This window comes from Dermacentor andersoni, chromosome 2 (assembly GCF_023375885.2).
Source record: "Dermacentor andersoni chromosome 2, qqDerAnde1_hic_scaffold, whole genome shotgun sequence".
Taxonomy (NCBI): domain Eukaryota; kingdom Metazoa; phylum Arthropoda; class Arachnida; order Ixodida; family Ixodidae; genus Dermacentor; species Dermacentor andersoni.
In genome coordinates this window covers 220,482,213-220,504,630 of record NC_092815.1, presented here as the reverse complement: position 1 = coordinate 220,504,630, position 22,418 = coordinate 220,482,213, and the positions used below count along the sequence as shown (strand labels likewise).

At 45.1% G+C, this 22,418-nt stretch overlaps 1 protein-coding gene across 5 annotated transcripts in view; it reads right to left on the bottom strand.

Moving 5' to 3' along the window:
* LOC126540002 (FUN14 domain-containing protein 1-like) overlaps positions 1–22,418 on the bottom strand; it is a 139,562-nt gene that overhangs the window by 32,790 nt on the left and 84,354 nt on the right. For all 5 annotated transcript variants that reach the window (XM_055075781.2, XM_055075779.2, XM_050186826.3 and 2 more), the window contains one exon: positions 8,462–8,537. In XM_055075781.2, the coding sequence (XP_054931756.1) occupies positions 8,462–8,537 (76 nt within the window). The remainder of the gene's footprint in view (positions 1–8,461; positions 8,538–22,418) is intronic.

The window sequence follows — 22,418 nt, the reverse complement described above, 5'->3', positions numbered from 1 at the left end:
TATTTCATTTTTGCACTTAGGTTCTACACACAACAGTTGCGACAGTCTGCTACGATCACACTACACTGACGTTCCATACTTTGCAGAATTCCCCTACCTAAGCATGAAAATTTCCTATTTCTGGCTCTTTTTCCTGCATGATTTTATAAAAATCCCCATAAATTTTCCCGCACATACTATATACACATGCAGAAATAGAAGCTTATTGAATGTGCAATACAGAACATGGGAAGCGAGAGAAAAAGCTGCTTTTCGGCAGCTTGACGAAGGTAGTATTACACACACGCACACACACAGTAACATCTCATTAATTCAGATTTCACAGGACCAAAAAAAGAAATGTCCAAATTATCGAGGGTAACAAAAAACAATAAACAAAAGCTTACTCAATCAGCACAAATTTACTTACTGAATGAATCAACAAATCTTGCTTCCAATTAGCACAAAGCAATGTAGAAGCTACATTTTTTGTCATCTTGTGACATATTAGTGTGCGCAGCAGCGAAGGCCTCATGCTTCCTTCACAGTGGGGCTGCGATGCAAGACCCATGTCTTCATCCAAGAGATGCTTTTCCATACCGCACGCAAATCCCAATATATTCGCCAGTGACACAGAGCATCCACCAATGGTGATGTAGCTGGCAGTTTCGATACCAGCATAAGGGCCATCTATTATTGCTCATCTTTGACAGCTTTGGCCATGTCTGTGACATCGTGCACACTGAGTCAAAATGATACTGTTTGCTGCAACCACTGTAGACAAAACCGTGGTCACCATCGATGAGATCATGAATGGCAACCATGAATTTTTTAAAGGCATGTGTTTATGAAGTCAAAATGAAATTATTGTTTGCCGTAACCACTGCAGACAAAACTGTGGCTGATATAGGTGCGATCAGGATAGATCTAAAGGAACACGAACAACATAGTATTATGCGCAGCGGTAAACGCAACAATAAAGGCTATAAAGGCACAAATAGGCAGAAAGCCATTCCAGTGTTCCTGTCGTTCTCATATGGTTTCCACTAATGAAGATGGCACTGTGGACTCTGCCACTTCGTTTCTATTGAACACTAGTGCTGCTTTTGTTCATTTGTGTCATCCATTTACTGCATCCCGCATTCCATGAGTTGTCTTAATTTACTGGTGTGAGGCCAAAATGTACAAATTAGCAAGAGTTTGATGCAATTAAATAATGCATATGCTTGCCGAGACCAGAGGACGAGTCTGAATTATTCAACTTATTGAATTAATAAGGGTCAAATTAACGAGGTTGTGAGAAATTAACGACAACTTATGAAAATACTGCTGATTGTGTTGACAGTTCAGCCAAAGCCCTGCCAGAGCCTGGGCTTCGGCCAGGCTCCAGTCAGAATGTCAGCATAAGAAACGGCTGTTATTAAAAGGTACATAATCTTTTCAATCATAACATTGGGGCGACTGAAGATATTTGTTCTACCACACGCACACGCTTCTGTGTGTATGTGTGTGCACATACACTAGATTCACGTAGACCAGTGGGCACTTGAGGATCACGCTGATTAATGCTGATGGTCACTACGGAACGCAAAGGCCATGCAAAAACATCGGCACTGGATGTGCCAAAAATTGTCTTGAGGGAACAGGTCTTGAGGGAACAGGTCTTAAGGAAAGCTCCAGAAAGAAACTGCAAGAGGACTTGGTGGAACAAGAAGCAACCTCCACCACTTTTGAGGAACTGCTTTATTCTAGCCAAGCTTGAGCTATGCTAACAGCGAATACGCAATGGGCGCTGATGATGATCTGTACAGATTAGAGAGATGTATATGTGGTGATGATATGCACAGATGAGCAAGAATGAAACTAACCTTGGAAACTATAATTATCAGATGACAAATGTTTTGTGAAAGAACATCCCATGGATTCGACATTTCGGTCGAACAGTAGCATAACAAGAACTCTATTTCTAGTGTGGCTTCCTGTTTAGTTCTTCAGCATAGTTGGAGCTTTAGCATCTTACCACTGGCACCGAGCAGCTTTTGGGCAATTCTGAGTAGATTATAAAATTTTATCAAATATTGACAAAAGAATTAAAAATTGGGCGAGTTGGTGTTGAGTCATGGTAACGGGCAGTGCAGACGATGAGGACAAAGACCTACACAGGACGAGTGCTGAGACAAATACAGTAGAACCTCGTTGATACATTCCCATTACATACATTTTTCCGGCGTGAACGTTCACAATCGAGAACACAGAAAATGGCCCAATAGAGCTACAATCATTTTTTACCTGTTCATACGTTCCCAGAAAACACAATTTTTCGGCACCAAAGTTCAGTGCATCGCCATACTGCGATCGTATCATACATTTTCTGGCGCAAGCTAGATACCATGTAAACAAGAAATGCGCAAGGCACGCGCGATCGAGAACAGTCTACAGCTGCCCGCCGTGGCAGCCTCACTGCAATACTTGGCCGGCCGTCTCACGAAAACGCCGGTGCGCACTCAGTTTCTCATTTCGGTGCCAGCAAATCCTCAGCTGGGTCATCGCATTCACAGCTATCACCGCCAATCACCTTACGATAAGCATCTTGGCCTACCTGTTTCACAGCGTGTGGTGCTATCGGAAGCAGAGCGCACGCTTTTGTTTATTTTTATTTTATTTAGAAAATACTGCAGGCCTTGTATTGGCCCTTGCAGGAGGGGCAGAAGTACAGGAAAAGAGCAACAACAAGGAAATGCAAGAGTATGTGAGTAGCGAAACAAAAATAACAAGAACTAATTACACTGGAATGATTGCAAGAATTAAAACATAACAATTTCAAAAACACTGCACGAAAACAAGATAAAAAAGAAGCAAACAACATTTTTCAACTGTCCTATGTTCAGCTGTCAATGCAGTCAATGCTTTCAGTGTTAATAAGAAGCGATACGGGCAAGTTATTCCATTCCATTATTGTGCGAGGAAACAAGGAATATTTAAAGGTGTTGGTCCTGGCAAAATACGGAGTTGATGATTTGGCATGCCGGTGCCTTGTTAATCGCCCTGCCAGCAGTTGCATGTATTGCTGCGGATTAAGAGATAGTTGATTATTCTGAAGCAGATAGAGGAACTTAATCCTTTGAATTTTCCTTCACAATTGTAGTGTTTCTATATTATTCATTTTTATTAGGTTTGAGGGAGAGTCAGTTGGATGGTATTTAGAAAATATAAAGAGTACAGCTTTTCGCTGAGTTTTTTCTAATGCAACAATGTTGCGTTTCATGTACAGGTCCTAAGCAATTGCCGCATATTCTAGTGTAGGCCTTATAATACAGTTATAAGCCAACAGCTTGGTTTCCGGAGGTGCTATATTTAATTTATGCCTGAGCAGACCAAGTTTTCTTGAAGCTGAAGCACATGTAGTAGCTTGTTCCAGGAAATATGATGCGTTATGATAACTCCCAGGTACCTATATTCCTCGACTTCAGATGCAAGATCATAAGTAAGCGGTAAAGGGTGCTTTTTTTTTTAGTAATTCTCATAGAAACTGTTTTTTTAGTGTTGAGCTCTATATTCTACTGCTGGCACCAGGAATGAATGCTCTGAAGGGTAGAATTTAAGAGGACTTAATCTCCGTGGCATTTAATTTCGTTAAATAAAACACAATCATCAGCAAACAATCTTATTTGAATGGGGTGAGCAATTACTTCTACAATATCATTAATACATATTAAAAATAACATGGGGCCAAGCATGCTGCCTTGAGGAACACCGGAAGTAACTGGCACTTCATCTTTACGGCAGTCACTTATGCTGACAAATTGTGTGCACTTAGTGAAGTATGCAGAGATCCAGCTGATTAAAGTATGGCGGCAGTTTTACGATTTCTAGCTTTTCAATTAGTTTATGGTGACAAACAAGATCAAATGCTTTTCTGTAATCCAGGAATATAACATCAATCTGACCAGGTTTATCAAGAATGCTAGCAAAGCTGTGGATGACTGAAGCCAAGTGAGTGATGGTAGGAAACCCTTTCCTAAAGCCATGCTGTACCGGTGTGAGGATGCTGTTGTCACTTAAGAATTCTTTTACCTGGTTAGCTATAATATGTTCCAATAGTTTGCAGCAAGATGAAGTAAGGGAAATCGGTCAATAGTTTGTTATTAATGTTGCTTCGCCATTCTTAAGCACCGGTACAACCCAAGCCGATCACCAATCTTTGGGAAGGGTAGCGTAAGATAAAGATACACTAAAAATGCGCACTATAAAACGTGCACTCATCTCTGCATAGCGGTGCAAAAAGGCATTTTGGATGTTGTCCGGTTCTGATGATGATTTCGTTTTTAAATTTAGCAGCATAGAAACCACACCAGTCGTCGACATAACAGTAGGGTCAACATAACAAGAGGTACAGCTGAAAGGCACATGGTTCGAGACACTTGAAAATACGCTGTGAAACGTTGTGTTTCAATCCCGTGAATTTTACTTTGCATTGTATATGCGTGACAAGAACATTTAACTGTTCTGTTCTGTGTTTAACTGTTTAACTGTAAAAATTAGATATTGTTCATGCTATCAAACGTGACACAAAGAAGTCAGGGCTGGCATGCGACAGGGATCTACTGTTGACTACAGTGCGTGGCATTTGGAATGCCAAGAAGGTGCTCGGCAGTGCTGCTGTGACCACGAAGAGACGTCAGCTACGAGGTTCTACTTTTTGCCATCGTTGCCTCTGTTGTTGCCAAAGTGTCGACTAGCGACAGTGGTGAGGACGACACGCAAAGCAACAGCACGGGCGTTTCAGGCCCAACAGTGGCAGAAGCTGCGCGTTACGTCAGCCTCATGAATGCAATCGTCGCGACGAGAGCAGCACCCTGCAATGAAAAAGGCGCGTCGCGACACCTGCAGCGCTACCACCTGCGTGCATGGAGAACATGCAACGCCAACGAGGAATCTGCCATGCGAGTGTTTGCCGAGAAGAGTGGGCTGGCTGAAAAGCTGGCTCGCAGCTTCAGCAAGTTTGAGGCCACTGTCGTCGCTGCTAGGCCACCGCGGCATCAAACGAAAATAACACTTTTGTCATGCGAAGTGAATAAATACTGCATGTTTTTCTCCCTTCCATCGCACTCTCTCCGAGTTCCATTTTTGACAGGTAAGTGGGCGATCTCATGCCATTTCGGTTAAGCAGTACTACCGTTTAATACATGCTTTTTCCAAACTCCGACCAACTACGGTTTAACAATGTTTCACTGCGCAAAGTGTAAGATGTAGACACATTCCTAATCGGTCATGCGTGCTCACGCACCAGAAGGAAATCACTGATTTCTTTAAATAAAGCAGCTTTGAAGTGAGCGAAAAAATTTTATTTCAGTAGGCTTGTCTGCACATGCGTATACTGCCAAGGTACATCATTTTCATTCCTAGGTTTGTCCACTGGTCTATAACCGCAAGTTTTTATTTACAATATTTCAAAATAACAAACGATCTTCGGCGGTCCTGCGTGATTCGTTATGTCAAGATTTGACTGTACAGCTGAAGCAGATTCATTGTGGCAAAGCAATCTGTAGTACAACTGCATGTGTTGAGGTGGCACCATGCGGAAGACATCGGCCAGCAGTTTCTCCAGGCTCCTCCGAAGCTTGGGTGTCAGGTCTCTTGCGATGTCGGCGTACATGTGAACATCACTCAATAGCAAGCGCATTTTTTAGCGTACTTGCTCCTGTCTAGAAGGACGGTTGCGTTCCCCTTGTCGGTGGGAGGTACGACAATAGCCTGGTTCCCCTGCAGCCTCTTGGTGGCATCATGTTCCTGCTTGGACAAGGTGTCCATGATGGGTTGGGTGCGCAACTTTGACAACACGTTTACAACACATGTGCGAACCTCGTCATAGAGGGATTGCTCGACCAAGTTCACAGCACGCTCAGCGGCACATATTGTTCTCTTCGTGTCTGTTGCAGGTCGCAGTCTCAACTTCAACATGGGACCTGCAACAGACGCGAAGAGAATAATATGCGCTGCTGTGCGTGCTGTGAACTTGGTCGACCAATCCTTCTGTGACGAGGCTCGCACACGTGCTTCAAACATGTTGTCCAAGTTAAGCGCCCAACCCACAAGAACATGCAGGACAACATCCAAGCAGGAACGTGATGCCATCAAGAGGCTGCAGGAGAACCAGAATATTGTTGTACCTCCTGCCGACAAGGGGGATGCAATCGTCCTTCTAGACAGGAGCAAGTATATCGAAAAAATCTGCTTGGTATTGAGTGATGTTTACACGTACGCCGACGTCGAAGAAACCTGACACCCAAACTTCAGAGGGATCAGCAAAAACTGCTGGCCAACGTCTTCCGCATGGTGCTGCCTCAACACAAGCAGTTGTACTACAGATTGCTTTGCCACAGTGGATGTGCTCCAGCTATATATGGCCTACCAAAAGTACACAAGCCCGATGTTCCCCTGCGCCAAATAGTGGACTTCACACGTTCACTGCTCCACAAGCTGTCAAATTTTCTTACTGATGTCACCACTGGTTGGTTATATGAGGAAGAAAATTTGACAGCACCACTGATTGGCAAATCATATCACCACTGGTTGGCAAAAGTGCTATGCATATATGCAACACCTACGACTTCATTAAAAAGGTTGAAAAGACAAGTGTCAACCCCAACAAGTCTTCATTTCTTTCGACGTGGTATCATGTTTACGAGCATGCCAACAGAACTGGCCGTAGATGTTTGCATCGCCGCCTTCGACAAGGACCGGACATTGCCTGACAGATCCTCCATCGAGGTGCATGATCTAGGTAGGCTACTAAAGTTTTGCCTATGAAATATGTATTTCATGTTCCAGAAGAAATCTTGTCAGAAAGTCCACGAAGCATCAATTTTGGTCACAGTAGCTAATTTAATGGAGGCTATCGAAGCTCAAGCATTGTCCTCATTTACACCAACACCTAAAGTCTTCTTCAGATATGGTGACGACTGTTTCAGTGTTTTGCAACGACAAAACCTTGGCCTCATCACGGCCCACCTAAATAGTATGCAAGCAGCAATCAAGTTCACCATAGAAGTGGAATCTGAAAGCCAACTGCCGTTCTTGGACACCCTTGTGCAATGTGAAGGGCCAAAACTGTTATCCAAGGCGTTTAGGAAGCAAAATCACATTGGTCACTACCTTAACTACACATCAGTGCCCCCTGCTTCACAAAAGACGTCTGTTGTCGTCTCTCTTCTTTTTTTAGGCGAAACACGTGTGCACGACAGCGGAAGACCGCATGACGGACAATCCACTTGTGCGGCGGGAATTGATGGATTATGGGTACCCTGAATACTTCATTGACTCAGTAGGGCACCAACTGGCTTGCGCAGTTCCCACCCATCCTGGACACCCCAAACAACGGGCTTCGATACCGTACGTCCCTGGCATAAGCAAGACCTTGCATACATTTTGCGGTCATATGATGTGCTTGCTGCGCACGTGCCCTCCCGGAAACTTCATTAATAAATAAATAAATAAATAAATAAATTAATTAATTAATTAATTAATAGATTGATTAATGAATTTATTTATAATGTCACCCTCATTGAGGGTCACAAGCTCAAGACACAAGACACAAGCTCTTTCATGTGAAAGACCCTTTGGAAAAGAAGTTCCCAGGCGTGGTATACGTCATTCCGTGTGCGGACTGTCGGTATATCTACATTGGAGAAACCAGCAAATTCAAAACAAGACAAACAGCAAAAAAATGACGTCCAGAATGACACGTTGCGTCGAATGCCCTGGCCGAAAACTGTGCAACAACATCACATACAATAAACTGGGAAAAATCTCACATGATTGCCAAGGAACAAAATCATTCTTTGCGTCTTTATCTCAAATCCCTAATCATTCAAAACACGGCGCACACGCTTGATCGCAACTAAGGCAATCTGCCATCCATGCATGCTTAGTGCCTCAGTCATGTTTTGAGTCGCACATAAAAATGCGCCAGCTCTACTGCTTGTTTCATTCTGAACAGGGATCCCGGGGGGAGCCGAAAGGTAAATATATTTTAAACCATTTTGGTCTGTGTCCCTCTCTTCGTCCTGTCGTTTAGTGCTGTTTTCTGCTTGTAATCATGAACCAAACAGCCCAAATGTGTGCTCTTCTCCGTGCATAGGTATGACAACTACCTCTAACTACGCTTATACTTGAAAAAAATGCTTGTTGCATGAGATTCGTGGGGCAGCGTCCCTTAATAGTGAGGCCACTCTTGGTTACGTTTTTCAGGGCACTTTTAAGGTTTGAAACCTAGGCCATTGGCATTCAACACCATGTTTAGTTAACATTATTTCTATTGCCAGCTTTTATGCTGCCTCATGAAAGCTGTCTTCTGTGACATGTATGTCATAATTGGAACGCTACTTAAGATGGCAGCTGTCCAGTAAAAATGGCAAAGTAGCTGTCTTCAAACACACCCTGTGATGAGAACTGCCAATGTGACTGCATGCAGAAGGCACACCTGAAAAAGCAGCAGGCTGCCTCCAATGGCAGTAGCAGCAATCTTGCCAGCCTTAGTGAAGACGAACCCCACGCACCTGGGAAGACAGACAGTTCGAACAGAAAATTTTATTGCAGAAAGGTGTGGATTTAAATGAACAATGAAACAGCAGGCATGTGCAGTGCAACTGAAAATAGGATGGACTCTGAGAATGTTACTATGTGCAGTGCCCAAGCACCCAATTTCAAGAGGCTATGAGGTTTACATCATGGTAGACCACAAAAGCACATGATGACATTGCCAAGTCATATTTAAGACAGGACTGGCTGGTGTGCACACTGTCACAGTTTCATGCTCCTCTTGAGTGGTGAGTAGCACAATATTCTTGTTTGTGTCAATGACGTGGGTTATAACTGATAATTCAGCCATATTTTCACATTGTAGTGACAGTGAAGAAAGACGCAGTGCTTAAACAGAGTTATCAATCTAATTCTTTATTGAGTGAGCCTGTGCCCAAACAAGTAACACTCAGCACAATGATAGCAGCGAGTACACTCATCGACCATTGAAAGTGTGATCAGCAGGTCAAGCTTGTCAGCTTTTATACGTGACTCATCGAAGGTTCCAGTGTAATTGCTCGTGCCCGTGTGCTCTCCATAGAGTAGTACAAAATTTCCATCATGCATACAATCAAATTACACAAGGTTCAATGACAACAGACAGAACCATTGATAACATTCGAGAAACTTCCAATACATGCAGGCACGTCCTGCACCGAGTGATAACATTTAACATTTGTTACCCAGTGAAAAGCGGCCACCGGAGAAAGATAAACAAGTACACATGTCAATATAATGTGACAGTCTTACGTGCATTCTAGGTTTACACCTCAACAAGATGTGGGGCATCCAAGATAGGTGAAGAGAAGAAAGACGATGTGCGGGAAGCTAGCTGAATCTCGACAGGCACTCAGCTGATCAAGGCCGTCGCAACTAACTTTGCCTTTGTTCTCGATTAACACCTTTAGTGGGTGTAACAAAGTGGTGAAGGTATCTCTGTCGACATGGGAGATTGTGCAGCGACCTCATCTTCAATGGCCGTACTGACTAGTTTTCCGAATGTGGCAACGGCTAGCAACGCCGCAGAGGTGACTGGCTTACGCAAGGAGCGGGTGCTGGTGTCAAGCTGCAATTGGATGCTGGAGAACGGTTCCGCAGCGTCTCCGGGTGAGGAACGCTTCCTGGATATGTGTGTGAGGGCAAGTACAACAAGTGGGGTGCGGTACCACCTAGACATTGTCAATCGGTCGAAGCTTGGTGGTTGGCGGCGATTGCAGTACCTGGAAATGTGACCCAAATCGCTGCAGCTATAGCAAACAAGCGAACGACGATCAATGGACTGCTTCCCCAATGCGTTCATCTGTGGGGGGTCATGTAGCAGTGTAAAGTAGCTCAGTCTGCTGCACAGGAGGAACGGTCTGCCTGCACACGAACTTGCTAAAGCGACGGTGCTCTCCATGTCGTTGACCAGGCGCAAATGCACCCTCACATGGCCATGGAGTACCTCTGTGGTTGGTGTCCATGACACACACTGATCTCAAAATTCAAATATTTAATGCTGAGTTCACTATTCTACCTCACTCTATGTATGACGTAATCCTGGGCTTTGATTTTCTTAAACTGTGTGGTGCCACTGTCAACTGCAGAACGGGAGAAATTAGTGTAGGTACGAGCTTTTCAGCTGTGTTTATGGAAAGCCTGTCGTATCACGAAAGTGTGCTTTGTGTATCCAAGGATACAGTTGCACCTCCATTATCTGCAACTTATGTTTTGGTTGCCTGTTTCCCTAGCACCGACAGAACGTTTGATGCTATCATCGTGCCCATCCATCTCAGCTGCATCAAGAGGAATGTACCGATACCATATTACACACTGTCAGTTGTTCATGGACACAGTAGCTTATGAACTGTAAACTGTTCCAGTGAACCTGCAATACTACCACAGGGTCTGAAACTTGCCACCTACCATGAAGATCAAGTGCTATCACTCGCCATTCTTACATAGGCCCCCAATTCTGTGGATAAACGCCATTGCATTAATGCATGCCCTGCTGTGGACTCCTCTATTCTAACTATGGTGAACAAGTCGCTCAGCCCTAAGCAGTGTCATGAAGTGGCAAATATTCTGCTAAAACATGCCGGACTGTTTGACTTTTCACAGCAAGAGGGGCCACCAACGTTTTCTCCTTCTTGTATCCCCCATCACATAGATACCGGATCTGCACAACCTTTGCGACAGAAGCCGTACAGAGTCTCACCATCAGAACATAAGGTGATCAAGGATAAAGTCCGTGAAATAATAAATAAGAATGTAATCCAAGGATCATGTAGTCTGTGGGCAGCGCCAGTGATGCTAGTTAAAAGGAAAGATTGGTACATGGCGATTTTGTGTTGACTACTGGCATCTGAACACCATCACTAAAAAGGATGTGTATCCTCCTCCACGTATTGATAATGCTGTTGACCGTCTTCCATCAGCATCTTACTTTTCGTCTGTCGACTTGAGGTCGGGGTACTGGCAGACTCCTATGCACAAGGCAGACAAGGAGAGGACGACATTTGTAACACCAGACGGACTTTTTGAATATAATGTGGCGCCATTCAGGCTGTGGAACGCACCTGAAACTTTCAAGAGCTTCATGGACAGTATCCTGCGTGGTTTCAGGTGTAAAGTGTGCATTTGCTATCTAGACAATGGAGTGATTTTCAGGCACATGTTTAGTGAGCACAATGCCCGTCTCAATCTTGTGCTAAAGTGCTTGAGAAAAGCAGGCTTGGTACGTACTCGAAGAAATGCCATTTTGGAGAGCGCCAAACACTAGCTCTTGGCCATATAGTGGATAAGGATGGCATACAACCTGATCCGGCAAAGAAAATGCTGCAGTCAAAGCCTTCAAGCAGCCTAACTCAGTAAAAGAGCTACGTAGTTTCCTGGGCCTTTCCTCATACTTCTGCCGGTTTATTCGTAGATTTGCCAACATTGCGTATCTGCTGACATACTTTCTCCATAAGGGCGTTCCCTTTGAATGAAACCCTGAATGCCAGAGGTCAGTTCTTGTGAGCTTTTCTTTTGATGTCCCATACCATTTTCCAACACTTAGACCCTGCGGCTCCCACAGAAATTCGTACGGACGCTAGCAGTATTGGAGTTGGCGCTGTCCTTATTCGACGCATCGACATCAAAGAATACGTTGTTTCCTTTGCCAGTAGCTTCCTAAGCAAGTCCGAGCATAAGTACACCGTCACAGAACAAGAATGTCTTGCAGTGATTTTCACAGTACAGCGCTTCTGGTCAAACTTGTATGGGTGCCTCTTCACTGTGGTGACAGGCCATCATTCTCTCTGCTGGCTGGCTAATCTCTGTAATCCAATCTCCGTGGTCAGTTAGGGCATTGGACACTTGGTTCACAGGAGTATGATTTTACCATTTCTTATAAGAAGTGGCCGAAGACATGCCTACACTGACTGCCTCTCGTGCATGCCACTTCCGATGACGGACTGTGACGCGGACAACTTCGATTGGTATATCGCATCATTGAAGCCAGGATTTCCTGATATTAATACCTTCAAGATTGAACAACAAAAAGACAGAACTTTAGAGCCACTGCTCACTATGCAAGGAAATCATCATCATCCACTCGATTCCGCATTCGTGATGGGGCACTGTAAAAAATGAACTATTCTACTACAGGCCCACAATACTTCCTGGCGGTACCAGGGAGTCTCCATGTTCCCATCTTGCGCACTATGCATGACGATCCAATATCTGGTCATCTCGAATCTGCCCAAGCACTCTACTGCATTCAAAAAAGATCCTACTGGCCTAAAATGCGTCATATGATTGACCAGTATGTGTGTCCAGCTGCAACGAGTGTCAATGTCACAAGTATCCAACAAGCCTCAAGCCACAAGCATCCTGGTAGACTACATCCAGTGCCCCTCCCAGGCACTCCTTTCGAGCAAGTCGGCATCAACCTTCTCGGTCCTTTGCCACGGTCATCTAATGGGAATCGCTGGGTTGTCGTGAGTGCCAATCACTTGACACGCTACTGTGAGACAGCTGCTATACCATTTGCTACTGCAATCAAAGTGTGTATTTATGTGCTGTGTTTCATCATTCTCCGACATGGACCTCTCAGAGTCATCATTAGTGACCATGGGCAGCAGTTCACTGCAGATGTGGTCAAAGCGATGCTTCATCTATGTGCTTCAAGTTTTCGACATTCCATCCCATATCATCCACAAACAAATGGCATTACGGAATGCAATTACAGAACTCTTACTAACAAGCTGTCCATTTATGTTGCGTCAGATCATAAGAACTGAGACAGCGTGCTGCCTTTCATTACGCATGCATTTAATACCTCAACGCACGATACTACAGGCTACAGTCCTCTTCTTTTTCTTTATGCTCTTCCACTTCATTATGCACTGGACACTATCTTCCTGTTTTCAAGCCACAATAATCTTTATATACCCGAGACTGTCTCTCTTGCTGAAGAGGCCTGATGACGAGCTTCTTTGCGCACAAGACCACTCAAAGATGCGCTCCCACCACCAACATCAACATGTGATATACGACCCTGGTAAAAGACATGTTTTTTAGCAAGCACCAACTAGGCCAACAAGCAGTTCTGTTGCAATGACCCTGGTGGAGCAGAACTGATAGTTGGGCGAGTTGGTACGAATTCATAGTGAAATATTTAGCTTGCACAATTGACAAAGACACAGTGAAGGGTGACACTGTGTGTCCCCCTTTACTGTGTCCTTGTCAATTGTGCGGGGCTAAATATTTCACTATGGACCCTGGTGACTTAGTGTGGCTGTGGAAACCAGCAACAAAACGTGGGTTCTGTAGAAATCTGCTGGCCCACTATGTTAGACCCTATGTTATTACGGATCATATAAGCGAATTGACCTACCACATGGCACTTCTCACATCAAATGGCCCACGGTCAGCAAAGACTGAACTTACATGTCACCGGTTGCAACCCCTTCATCTCTCAACAGCCTGCTTGACTTGCCCGATGGGCTTTGTCTGTGCAAAGGTTCATGTGACAGCCTGACGTGCCTTCTAGTTTTATGCCTCAACAAGATGTGGGGCATCCAGGATGGGTGAAAGAAGAAAGACGAAATGCGGGAGGCTAGCTGAATCTTGACACGCACTCAGCTGATCAAGGCCGTCACAACTCTGCCTTCGTTATCAATAAGTGCCTTTCGTGGGTGTAACAAAGTCGTGAAGGTCAGATCGGATTTCATTTCATTTATTATCACCTTGAAGGCCCGAAGGCATTACACAAAGGGGGGCAATACAAACACGTGTAAGAGTGGTTATGTACAAAAAAAAAATGAAACATTGCTGATTTTGTATGACTATAAACAATTAAAGAAAAATTACGATTTAAAGAAGCAACATGGCAATACATTCGCAGAAAAAAAGAACTAGGTGGAAGGGTTGACAAGGGTAGACTATTCCGAGTGGTTTATGATGGGTTCATGAACGGTGTGCACTGGGAACTGAAAGTTATTCAAAGTGATTCATTAGGTATTCACGAAATTTTTTGCGGTCAGTACAGGTAACGAAGTTGCCAGGGAGTGCATTACAACAAACGATTGCATCAGGAAAGAAGGAAGTAGTCATGGCACATGAGCGGCCGGTTAAACGTGCTGTGGCAGAGCTGTGACTTATTCAAGAGGAAGTTCGCAATGATGGTTTAAGAAGGTGGTGCCTTGAGCGTGGATTGTAAAAAAAAGGAGTGCAGCAAACAAAGACGTGATATGATGCAGCGAGACTTCAGTGTTGCCAGACCTATTGTTTGCTTTAAGGAAGTGACACTAGTGTACCGTGAATAATGTGAAGTGATGAAGCGGGTGGCTTGGTTTCGAACGGATTCCAATGATGCAGCTAGGTAATCTTGAGATGGATGCCAGACAGCAGAAGCAAATTGGAGTTGTGGACTGACGAATGACACGTACGCCAACTTCCTTACTTATGGCGGTGCCTTTTTTAAATTTCTTTGTAGTTACTCGAGTGACTGCGCAGCTTCGTGACATATTGTTTCGATATGTGTTATCCAAGAGAGTCATGATGTCAAAATAAGACCCAGGTACTTGTAAGATGAAGTGGTGCTGATGTTGACAGAGCTAATGCAATAAGTGGACTGAAAGGGACTGCGCTTTCGGGTAATAGACATCGATTTACATTTCCATAAGTTGAGAGGCATGCGCCACTTTTCGCACCATGATGAGATGACATCGAGGTCACGCTGCAGGCAAAGAACATCATCAGAGGAGTCAACAGTGTTGTGAACTACGCAGTCGTCTGCGAAAAGTCGTGGTTTACAATGTATGCTAGTAGGCAAGTCGTTCACATAGATTAGAAATAATAAAGGGGCCAGACAGGCGCCCTGAGGAACGCCTGAAGTCACATCGGTAAGAGGTGAGTGGTGATTGTTTGTGGAAGTGTATTGTGTGGGTCCGGATAGTGTGCAGCGGTGGCGTAGAGTTAGAACACCCGCCTCGCGTGCAAGAGGTCCGTGGTTCGAATCCCGGTGCTGCGCAATTTTCCACCGGATAAAAAAAAAAAATCCGCGTGTTCATAAAATTGCATAAACAGGCCTGGAGTGTGGTCTGATCCCGGTGACCAGAACCGGTAATGCACTCCCTCACCAGAGCAGGATTGGCCACCCTGGTGCAGTACTTGGCCACAACCTCCTACATGAACACAACAATCAAACCCCGGCCCTCAGTCCCCAGCAGCTACAAAGCAACTGACCACGGCGGCGGTCAGACCTGCGACGCAGCAGAGGGTGCTAAGAATCCCTGGCTCCGGACAGGCCGCCACTGGAATATGAACCTGGCAACGTTTAATGCTAGAATGTTATCTAGTGAGGCGAGTCTAGTTGTGCTATTGGAGGAATTAGAGGGCAGTAAATGAGATATAATAGGGCTCAGTGAAGTTAGGAGGCCAAAAGAAGCATATACAGTGCTAAAAAGTGGGCACGTCCTGTGCTACCGGGGCTTAGCGGAGAGACGAGAACTAGAAGTCGGATTCCTGATTAATAAGAATATAGCTGGTAACATACACGAATTCTATAGCATTAACGAGAGGGTGGCAGGGCTTGTTGTGAAACTTAATAAGAGGTACAAAATGAAGGTTGTACAGGTCTACACCCCTACATCCAATCATGATGACCAGGAAGTCAAAAGCTTTTATGAAGACGTGGAATCGGCGATGGGTAGAGTGAAAACAAAATACACTATAATTTTCAATGCCAAGGTAGGCAAGAAGCAGGCTGGAGAAAAGGCAGTGGGGGAATATGGCATAGGCACTAGGAATAGTAGGGGAGAGTTATTAGTAGAGTTTGCGGAACAGAATAATATACGGATAATGAATACCTTCTTCCGCAAGCGGGATAGCCGAAAGTGGACGTGGAGGAGCCCGAACGGCAAGACTAGAAATGAAATAGACTTCATACTCTGTGCTTACCCTGGCATCATACAAAATGTGGACGTGCTCAGCAATGTGCGCTGCAGTGACCATAGGATGGTATGAACTCGAATTAGCCTAGACCTGAGGAGGGAACGTAAGAAACTGGTACATAAGAAGCCGATCAATGAGTTAGCGGTAAGAGGGAAAATAGAGGAATTCCAGATCAAGCTACAGAACCGGTATTCGGCTTTAACTCAGGAAGAGGACCTTAGTGTTGAAGCAATGAACGACAATCTTCTGGGCATCATTAAGGAGTGTGCAATAGAAGTCGGTGGCAACTCGGTTAGACAGGATACCAGCAAGCTATTGCAGGAGACGAAAGATCTGATCAAGAAACGCCAATGTATGAAAGCCTCTAACCCTACAGCTAGAATAGAACTGGCAGAACTTTCGAAGTTAATCAACAAGCGTAAGACAGCTGACATAAGGAAGTATAATATGGATAGAATTGAACATGCTCTCAGGAACGGAGGAAGCCTAAAAGCAGTGAAGAAGAAACTAGGAATTGGCAAGCATCAGATGTATGTGTTAAGAGACAAAGCCAGCAATATCATTACTAATATGGATGAGATAGTTCAAGTGGCTGAGGAGTTCTATAGAGATTTATACAGTACCAGTGGCACCCACAACGATAATGGAAGAGAGTAATTCGAAATCCCACAGGTAACGCCGGAAGAAGTAAAGAAAGCCTTGGGAGCTATGCAAAGCGAGGACGCAGCTCGGGAGGATCAGGTAACAGCAGATTTGATGAAGGATGGTGGGCAGATTGTACTAGAGAAACTGGCCACCCTGTATACGCAATGCCTCATGACCTCAAGCGTACCGGAATCTTGGAAGAACGCTAACATAATCCTAATCCATAAGAAAGGGGACGCCAAAGACTTGCAAAATTATAGACCGATCAGCTTACTGTCAGTTGCCTACAAACTATTTACTAAGATAATCGCAAATAGAATCAGGAACACCATAGACTTCTGTCAAGCAAAGGATCAGGCAGGATTCCGTAAAGGCTACTCAACAATAGACCATATTCACACTATCAGGTGATAGAGAAATGTGCGGAATACAACCAACCCTATAACCAACCCTTATATATAGCTTTCATTGATTACGAGAAAACATTTGATTTTGCTGAAACCTCAGCAGTCATGGAGGCATTACGGAATCAGGGTGTAGACGAGCCGTATGTAAAAATACTGAGAGGTATGTATAGCGGCTCCACAGCCACTGTAGTTCTCCATAAAGAAAGCAACAAAATCCCAATAAAGAAAGGCGTCAGGCAGGGAGATACGATCTCTCCAATGCTATTCACAGCGTGTTTACAGGAGGTATTCAGAAACCTGAATTGGGAAGAATTGGGGATAAAAGTTGATGGAGAATACCTTAGTAACATACGAATCGCTGATGATATTGCGTTGATTAGTAACTCAGGGGACCAATTGCAATGCATGCTCACTGACCTGGAGAGGCAAAGCAGAAGAATGGGTCTAAAAATTAATCTGCAGAAAACTAAAGTAATGTTTAACAGTCTCGGAAGAGAACAGCAATTTACAATAGGTAGTAAGGCACTGGAAGTCGTAAGGGAATACATCTATTTAGGGCAGGTAGTGACGACGGATCCGGATCATGAGACGGAAATAATCAGAAGAATAAGAATGGGCTGGGGTGCATTTGGCAGGCATTCTCAGATCATGAACAGCAGGTTGCCATTATCCCTCAAGAGAAAAGTGTATAACAGCTGTGTCTTACCAGTACTCACGTATGGGGCAGAAACCTGGAGGCTTACGAAAAGGGTTCTACTTAAATTGAGGACGATGCAACAAGCTATGGAAAGGAGAATGATGGGTGTAACGTTAAGGGATAAGAAAAGAGCAGATTTGGTGAGGGAACAAACGCGAATTAATGACATCTTAGTTGGAATCAAGACAAAGAAATGGGCATGGGCAGGACATGTAATGAGGAGGGAAGGTAACCGATGGTCATTAAAGGTTACGGGCTGGATTCCAAGGGAAGGGAAGCGTAGCAGGGGGCGGCAGAAAGTTAGGTGTGTGGATGAGATTAAGAAGTTTGCAGAGACGACATGGCCACAATTAGTACATGACCGGGGTGGTTGGAGAAGTATGGGAGAGGCCTTTGCCCTGCAGTGGGCATAACCAGGCTGATGATGATGATGATGAAGCGTACTCCTTCACAGACTATAGAAACTGAGTGGCGATCTCAACTCTTGCTCTCTTGCCAGGCTATTGCCAGCGCTCATGTGTTCACCTTCCCTACATCTTTGTCTATTGTACGTGCTGAAGATGTCACCACGAATACTTACCAGCTCGTCAAACTATCAATTCTGCTGCAGATGCTATTGAGCATTATCTTTGTCTTCTGCATATTAATCTTCAACCCCACTCTTACACTTTCTCTGTTAAGGTTCTCAATAATATGTTACAATTTGTCCCCAGTGTTATTGAACAGGACAATGTCATCTGCAAAGCAAAGGTTGCTAAAATATTAGCCGTCGATCCTCACTCCTAAGCCTTCCCAGTTTAATAGCTTGATACTTCTTCCAAGAATGCAGTGAATAGCATTGGATTGTGTCTCCCAACCTCACCCTTTTTTTATGGGCATCTTCCTGCTTTTTTTGTGGAGAATAAAGGTAGCTGCCACCAGTGAGAGCCAAACCCACAACCTAGGTTAAGTCTTTCCCTAATATGGCGAAAATGGCAGTCTTTTGTATGTTACACCAGATTTTTCTTTTCTGAAGAAACTATTGCACTCAAAATTTAGTGCAATACAGGAAAGCAAAGCCGAATGAACATGCTTACAACTCTGATTAACGAGATTAGTGTCTAAATATAAATTGCCAAAAATATAAATATATATTTATATATACAAATATTATTACCATAATATTATAGTTGTAATGAAGCACACACGCCCCTGTGTATGTTCCGATTGAAGAGGAAGATGAAGGACGTACCGTATCCAATGCTGCAGTAAGCGATCCGGACTCAAGATATCTGAAGCGCTTCCTGCAGCTCCTACAACCCCCCACCCTATCCTATGAGTGTGCCGCTGTCCCATACCGACTTTGCCACTCACCCTACGTCACTGCTGCTCAGTTATGCAGCCGTGGTTGCACGGCCACCAGCACCGACAGCTTCCTTTTCATCGCCCATGCATCCGGCTTCATTTCCAGTTGCCCAACTCTCACCACAGTTTTTTCGTCCCACCGGCCAAGACAACGGGCCTATCTGCTTGCCTGCAGCATTGCTGGCCATGTGGCATGCCCCAACTACGCGTACCACCTTTGACGCGCCCAGATACGCGCCACAATACGCCTCCATGCCTCCATTTTCACTGCGACGTCTTGACACTGATCGCCGGTCGGAAGCTCGGCGTTCCCCTTCCCCTCATCGGCGCACGATTTCGCCCCTGCGTCGTCAAGCTCCCACTGAAGAGGGAAACTGACTGGTGCAGTTCCTGAGGCAAGAACTACAAATACATCGATGTTCTCAACACCTCAATCTTCGCTGCAAAATGTTATTACCTTCATGGTTATATTGCGCTCAGTTTTACACAGACAATATTAAGTGAAGGACGGGACGTGGACAAACGTGGACGAACCATGAACGTTCACCAACTAGCCCCCTTCATTGCTTTACTAAATGTTATTACCATTTTTGCAGAGGGAGTACCTGCAGTGGCACTAGTCAATGCCGGAGCAGCCGTTTCCATCATTCACGAGAACCTTTGTCACAAACTACGCAAAGTGACTACAGCTCTCTCTGGCCTGGTGCTCGCCACTACCAGTGCGCAGCAAATTCACCCTTCAGCTGTATGCACAGCCCGTGTCATCATCAACAACGTTCTGTACATAATCGAGTGTTTCATGCTACCACCGTGCTCTCACGACCCCATCCTTGTTTGGGATTTCCTGTCACATCATCATGCTGTCACTGACTGTTCGCGTGTTGCTTTTACCACTATGTGAATCACTGCTGACCAGCTCTCCTCATTTTGCCGACAAACTCAGTGTCGATGCCGACACAACCATACCCCCCGAGTTGTCGATGGCTGTAGTCCTGTCGTCTGATGCCGCATCTGATTCCACTGTGGTGTTCACGCCGTCTGATGTGTTTGCTCAGCGCAAGGGCATTGTTTGTCCGTTTGCCGTGCTCACTATGACATCTGGGTCAACTGTGATGCTGGTTCACCAACGACTACCAGTATCCGATCAGCCTACTGCGTGGAGAGACCGTAGGATACTTCCAGGTGGTCGACTAGGTTGACAACCTCGATGTTCCTACCGACTCCCTCCGTTACGTTGACGCCATGGCTTTGGTCTCAGGCTCACCACCTTCAGTGAATTTTGACGCCATCGACCACGCTCTTTCCCCATCTCATTGCCGCCAACTTCTCGCTCTCCTTCACAAGTTTCTCTCTTCTTTCGGCTGTCATCAGACGTCACTGGGCCGTGTCACTGGTGTTTCTCACACTATCGACACCGGTTTCCACTGCCCCTAGCAACAGCGCCCATATCGTGTCTCTGCCGAAGGGCGCCGAATCATCATGGAGCAAGTGGACGACATGCTCAAACATAGAGTCATCCGTCCCTCTCAAAGTCCTTGGTCTTCACCTGTCATATTGGTAAGAAAGAAAGGTGGCTCTATTCGGTTTTGTGTCGACTACAGACGCCTAAACAAGATAACAAAAAAAGACGTTCATCCACTGCCTCAGATCGATGACGCTCTCGACTGTTTACAAGGCGCAAAATATTTCAGTTCCTTGGATCTGCGCTCCGGGTACTGGCAAGTTCCAATGGCCGAACCTGACCATCCAAAAACCGCGTTCGTTACACCCGATGGCCTCTACAAGTTTAACATAATGCCCTTCGGTTTGTGCAACTCGCCTGCTACTTTTGAGTGTACGATGTACACCATCTTTCGAGGGACACTAATGGAAGACCTGTTTATGTTACGTCGATGACATCGTCGTCTTCTCAACCGATTTTCCGACACACCGTGCTCACCTGCATGACATTCTGACCTGTCTCACATCTGCTGTCCTACAGCTTAACCTCAAAAAATGCTGTTTTGCTGCAAGCAAACTAACCATCTTGGGTCATGTTATCTCAAAAGACGGTGTCCTTCTGGACCCAGACAAGCTCCATGCCGTTGCAGACTTCCTAACACCCATGTCTATCGAAACCCTCAGAAGTTTTATTGGTTGATGTTCCTATTTTCGTCGCTTCGTACACACTTTCGCACCCATCATAGCGGCCTTGACAAGTTTACTTTCCACCAGTAATGGCATAGCAGTGTGGTCACTTGTATGTGATGCAGCATTTCAGCAGTTGCACCACTTGTTGACCTCACCACCGATTCTTTGCCACTATGACCCTGATGCTCTCACGGAAGTTCATATTGACGCCAGTGGAGTTGGCCTTGGTGCAGTCTTAGCACAACGTAAAGCTGGCTATGATGAATATGTCATTGCTTATGTGAACCGTACTCTAAAGAAAGCAGAATTAAATTACTCCGTCACAGAAAAGGAGTGCCTAGCGATCATCTGGGCACTAAGCAAGTTTCGCCCATAACTTTACGGCTGTTCTTTCGCCGCAGTTACTGACCCCCATGCCCTTTGTTGGCTTTCTTCCTTGAAAGACCCGTCGGGACGCTTGGGACATTGGGCGCTTCGCCTGCAAGAGTACGACATACGCGTCGTGTATTACTCCGGTTGCAAGCACTCCGACGCTGATGCGCTCTCCCGCTCCCCGCTGACGCCTGATTTGGCATCTATTTCAGCTTCCTCGTCCGCCCTCTCACCGTTGACCATCACTGACATGCTCACAGAGCAGCGCAAGGACCCAACACTTGTAATGTTACTTGACTACCATGCGCTACGTCTGACGTCCCTTCAACACGAGCACTGCGTCACCAAGCAAACCACTTTTCCGTGCGGGACAACATTCTATATCGCCGCACCTACATGCCTGATGGTCAGAAATGGCTTCTTGCTATACATCGTCATATGCACTGTGCCATCTGTGCATCTTTTCACGTCGATCCCGTAAGCGCTCATGTTGGTGTCCTGAAAACTTACGCAAGGTTGCGTCAGCGCTATTATAGGCAAAGCATGTATAATTTTGTGCAAAAGTACAGTTGCGGACAGAATAAAATGGACCACGGGATCTCCGAAAACATTCAATTCCCGAGCAGCCTGTAGCAGTAACCAGTAAAACTGCCCACGACAACGTTGCGAGCATATTTTAGTCGAGGTCCAAAATGCAAATACCAGATTGCGTTGTGAGGTTGCAGAGATATTCAGCTTTTTCTTAGATTTCATGGTCCATAATATTCTGTCCGCGACTGTACATTCAGTCTTGTGCTACATGCCAACAAGACAAGACACCTACCCAGCGTTTCACAGGACCG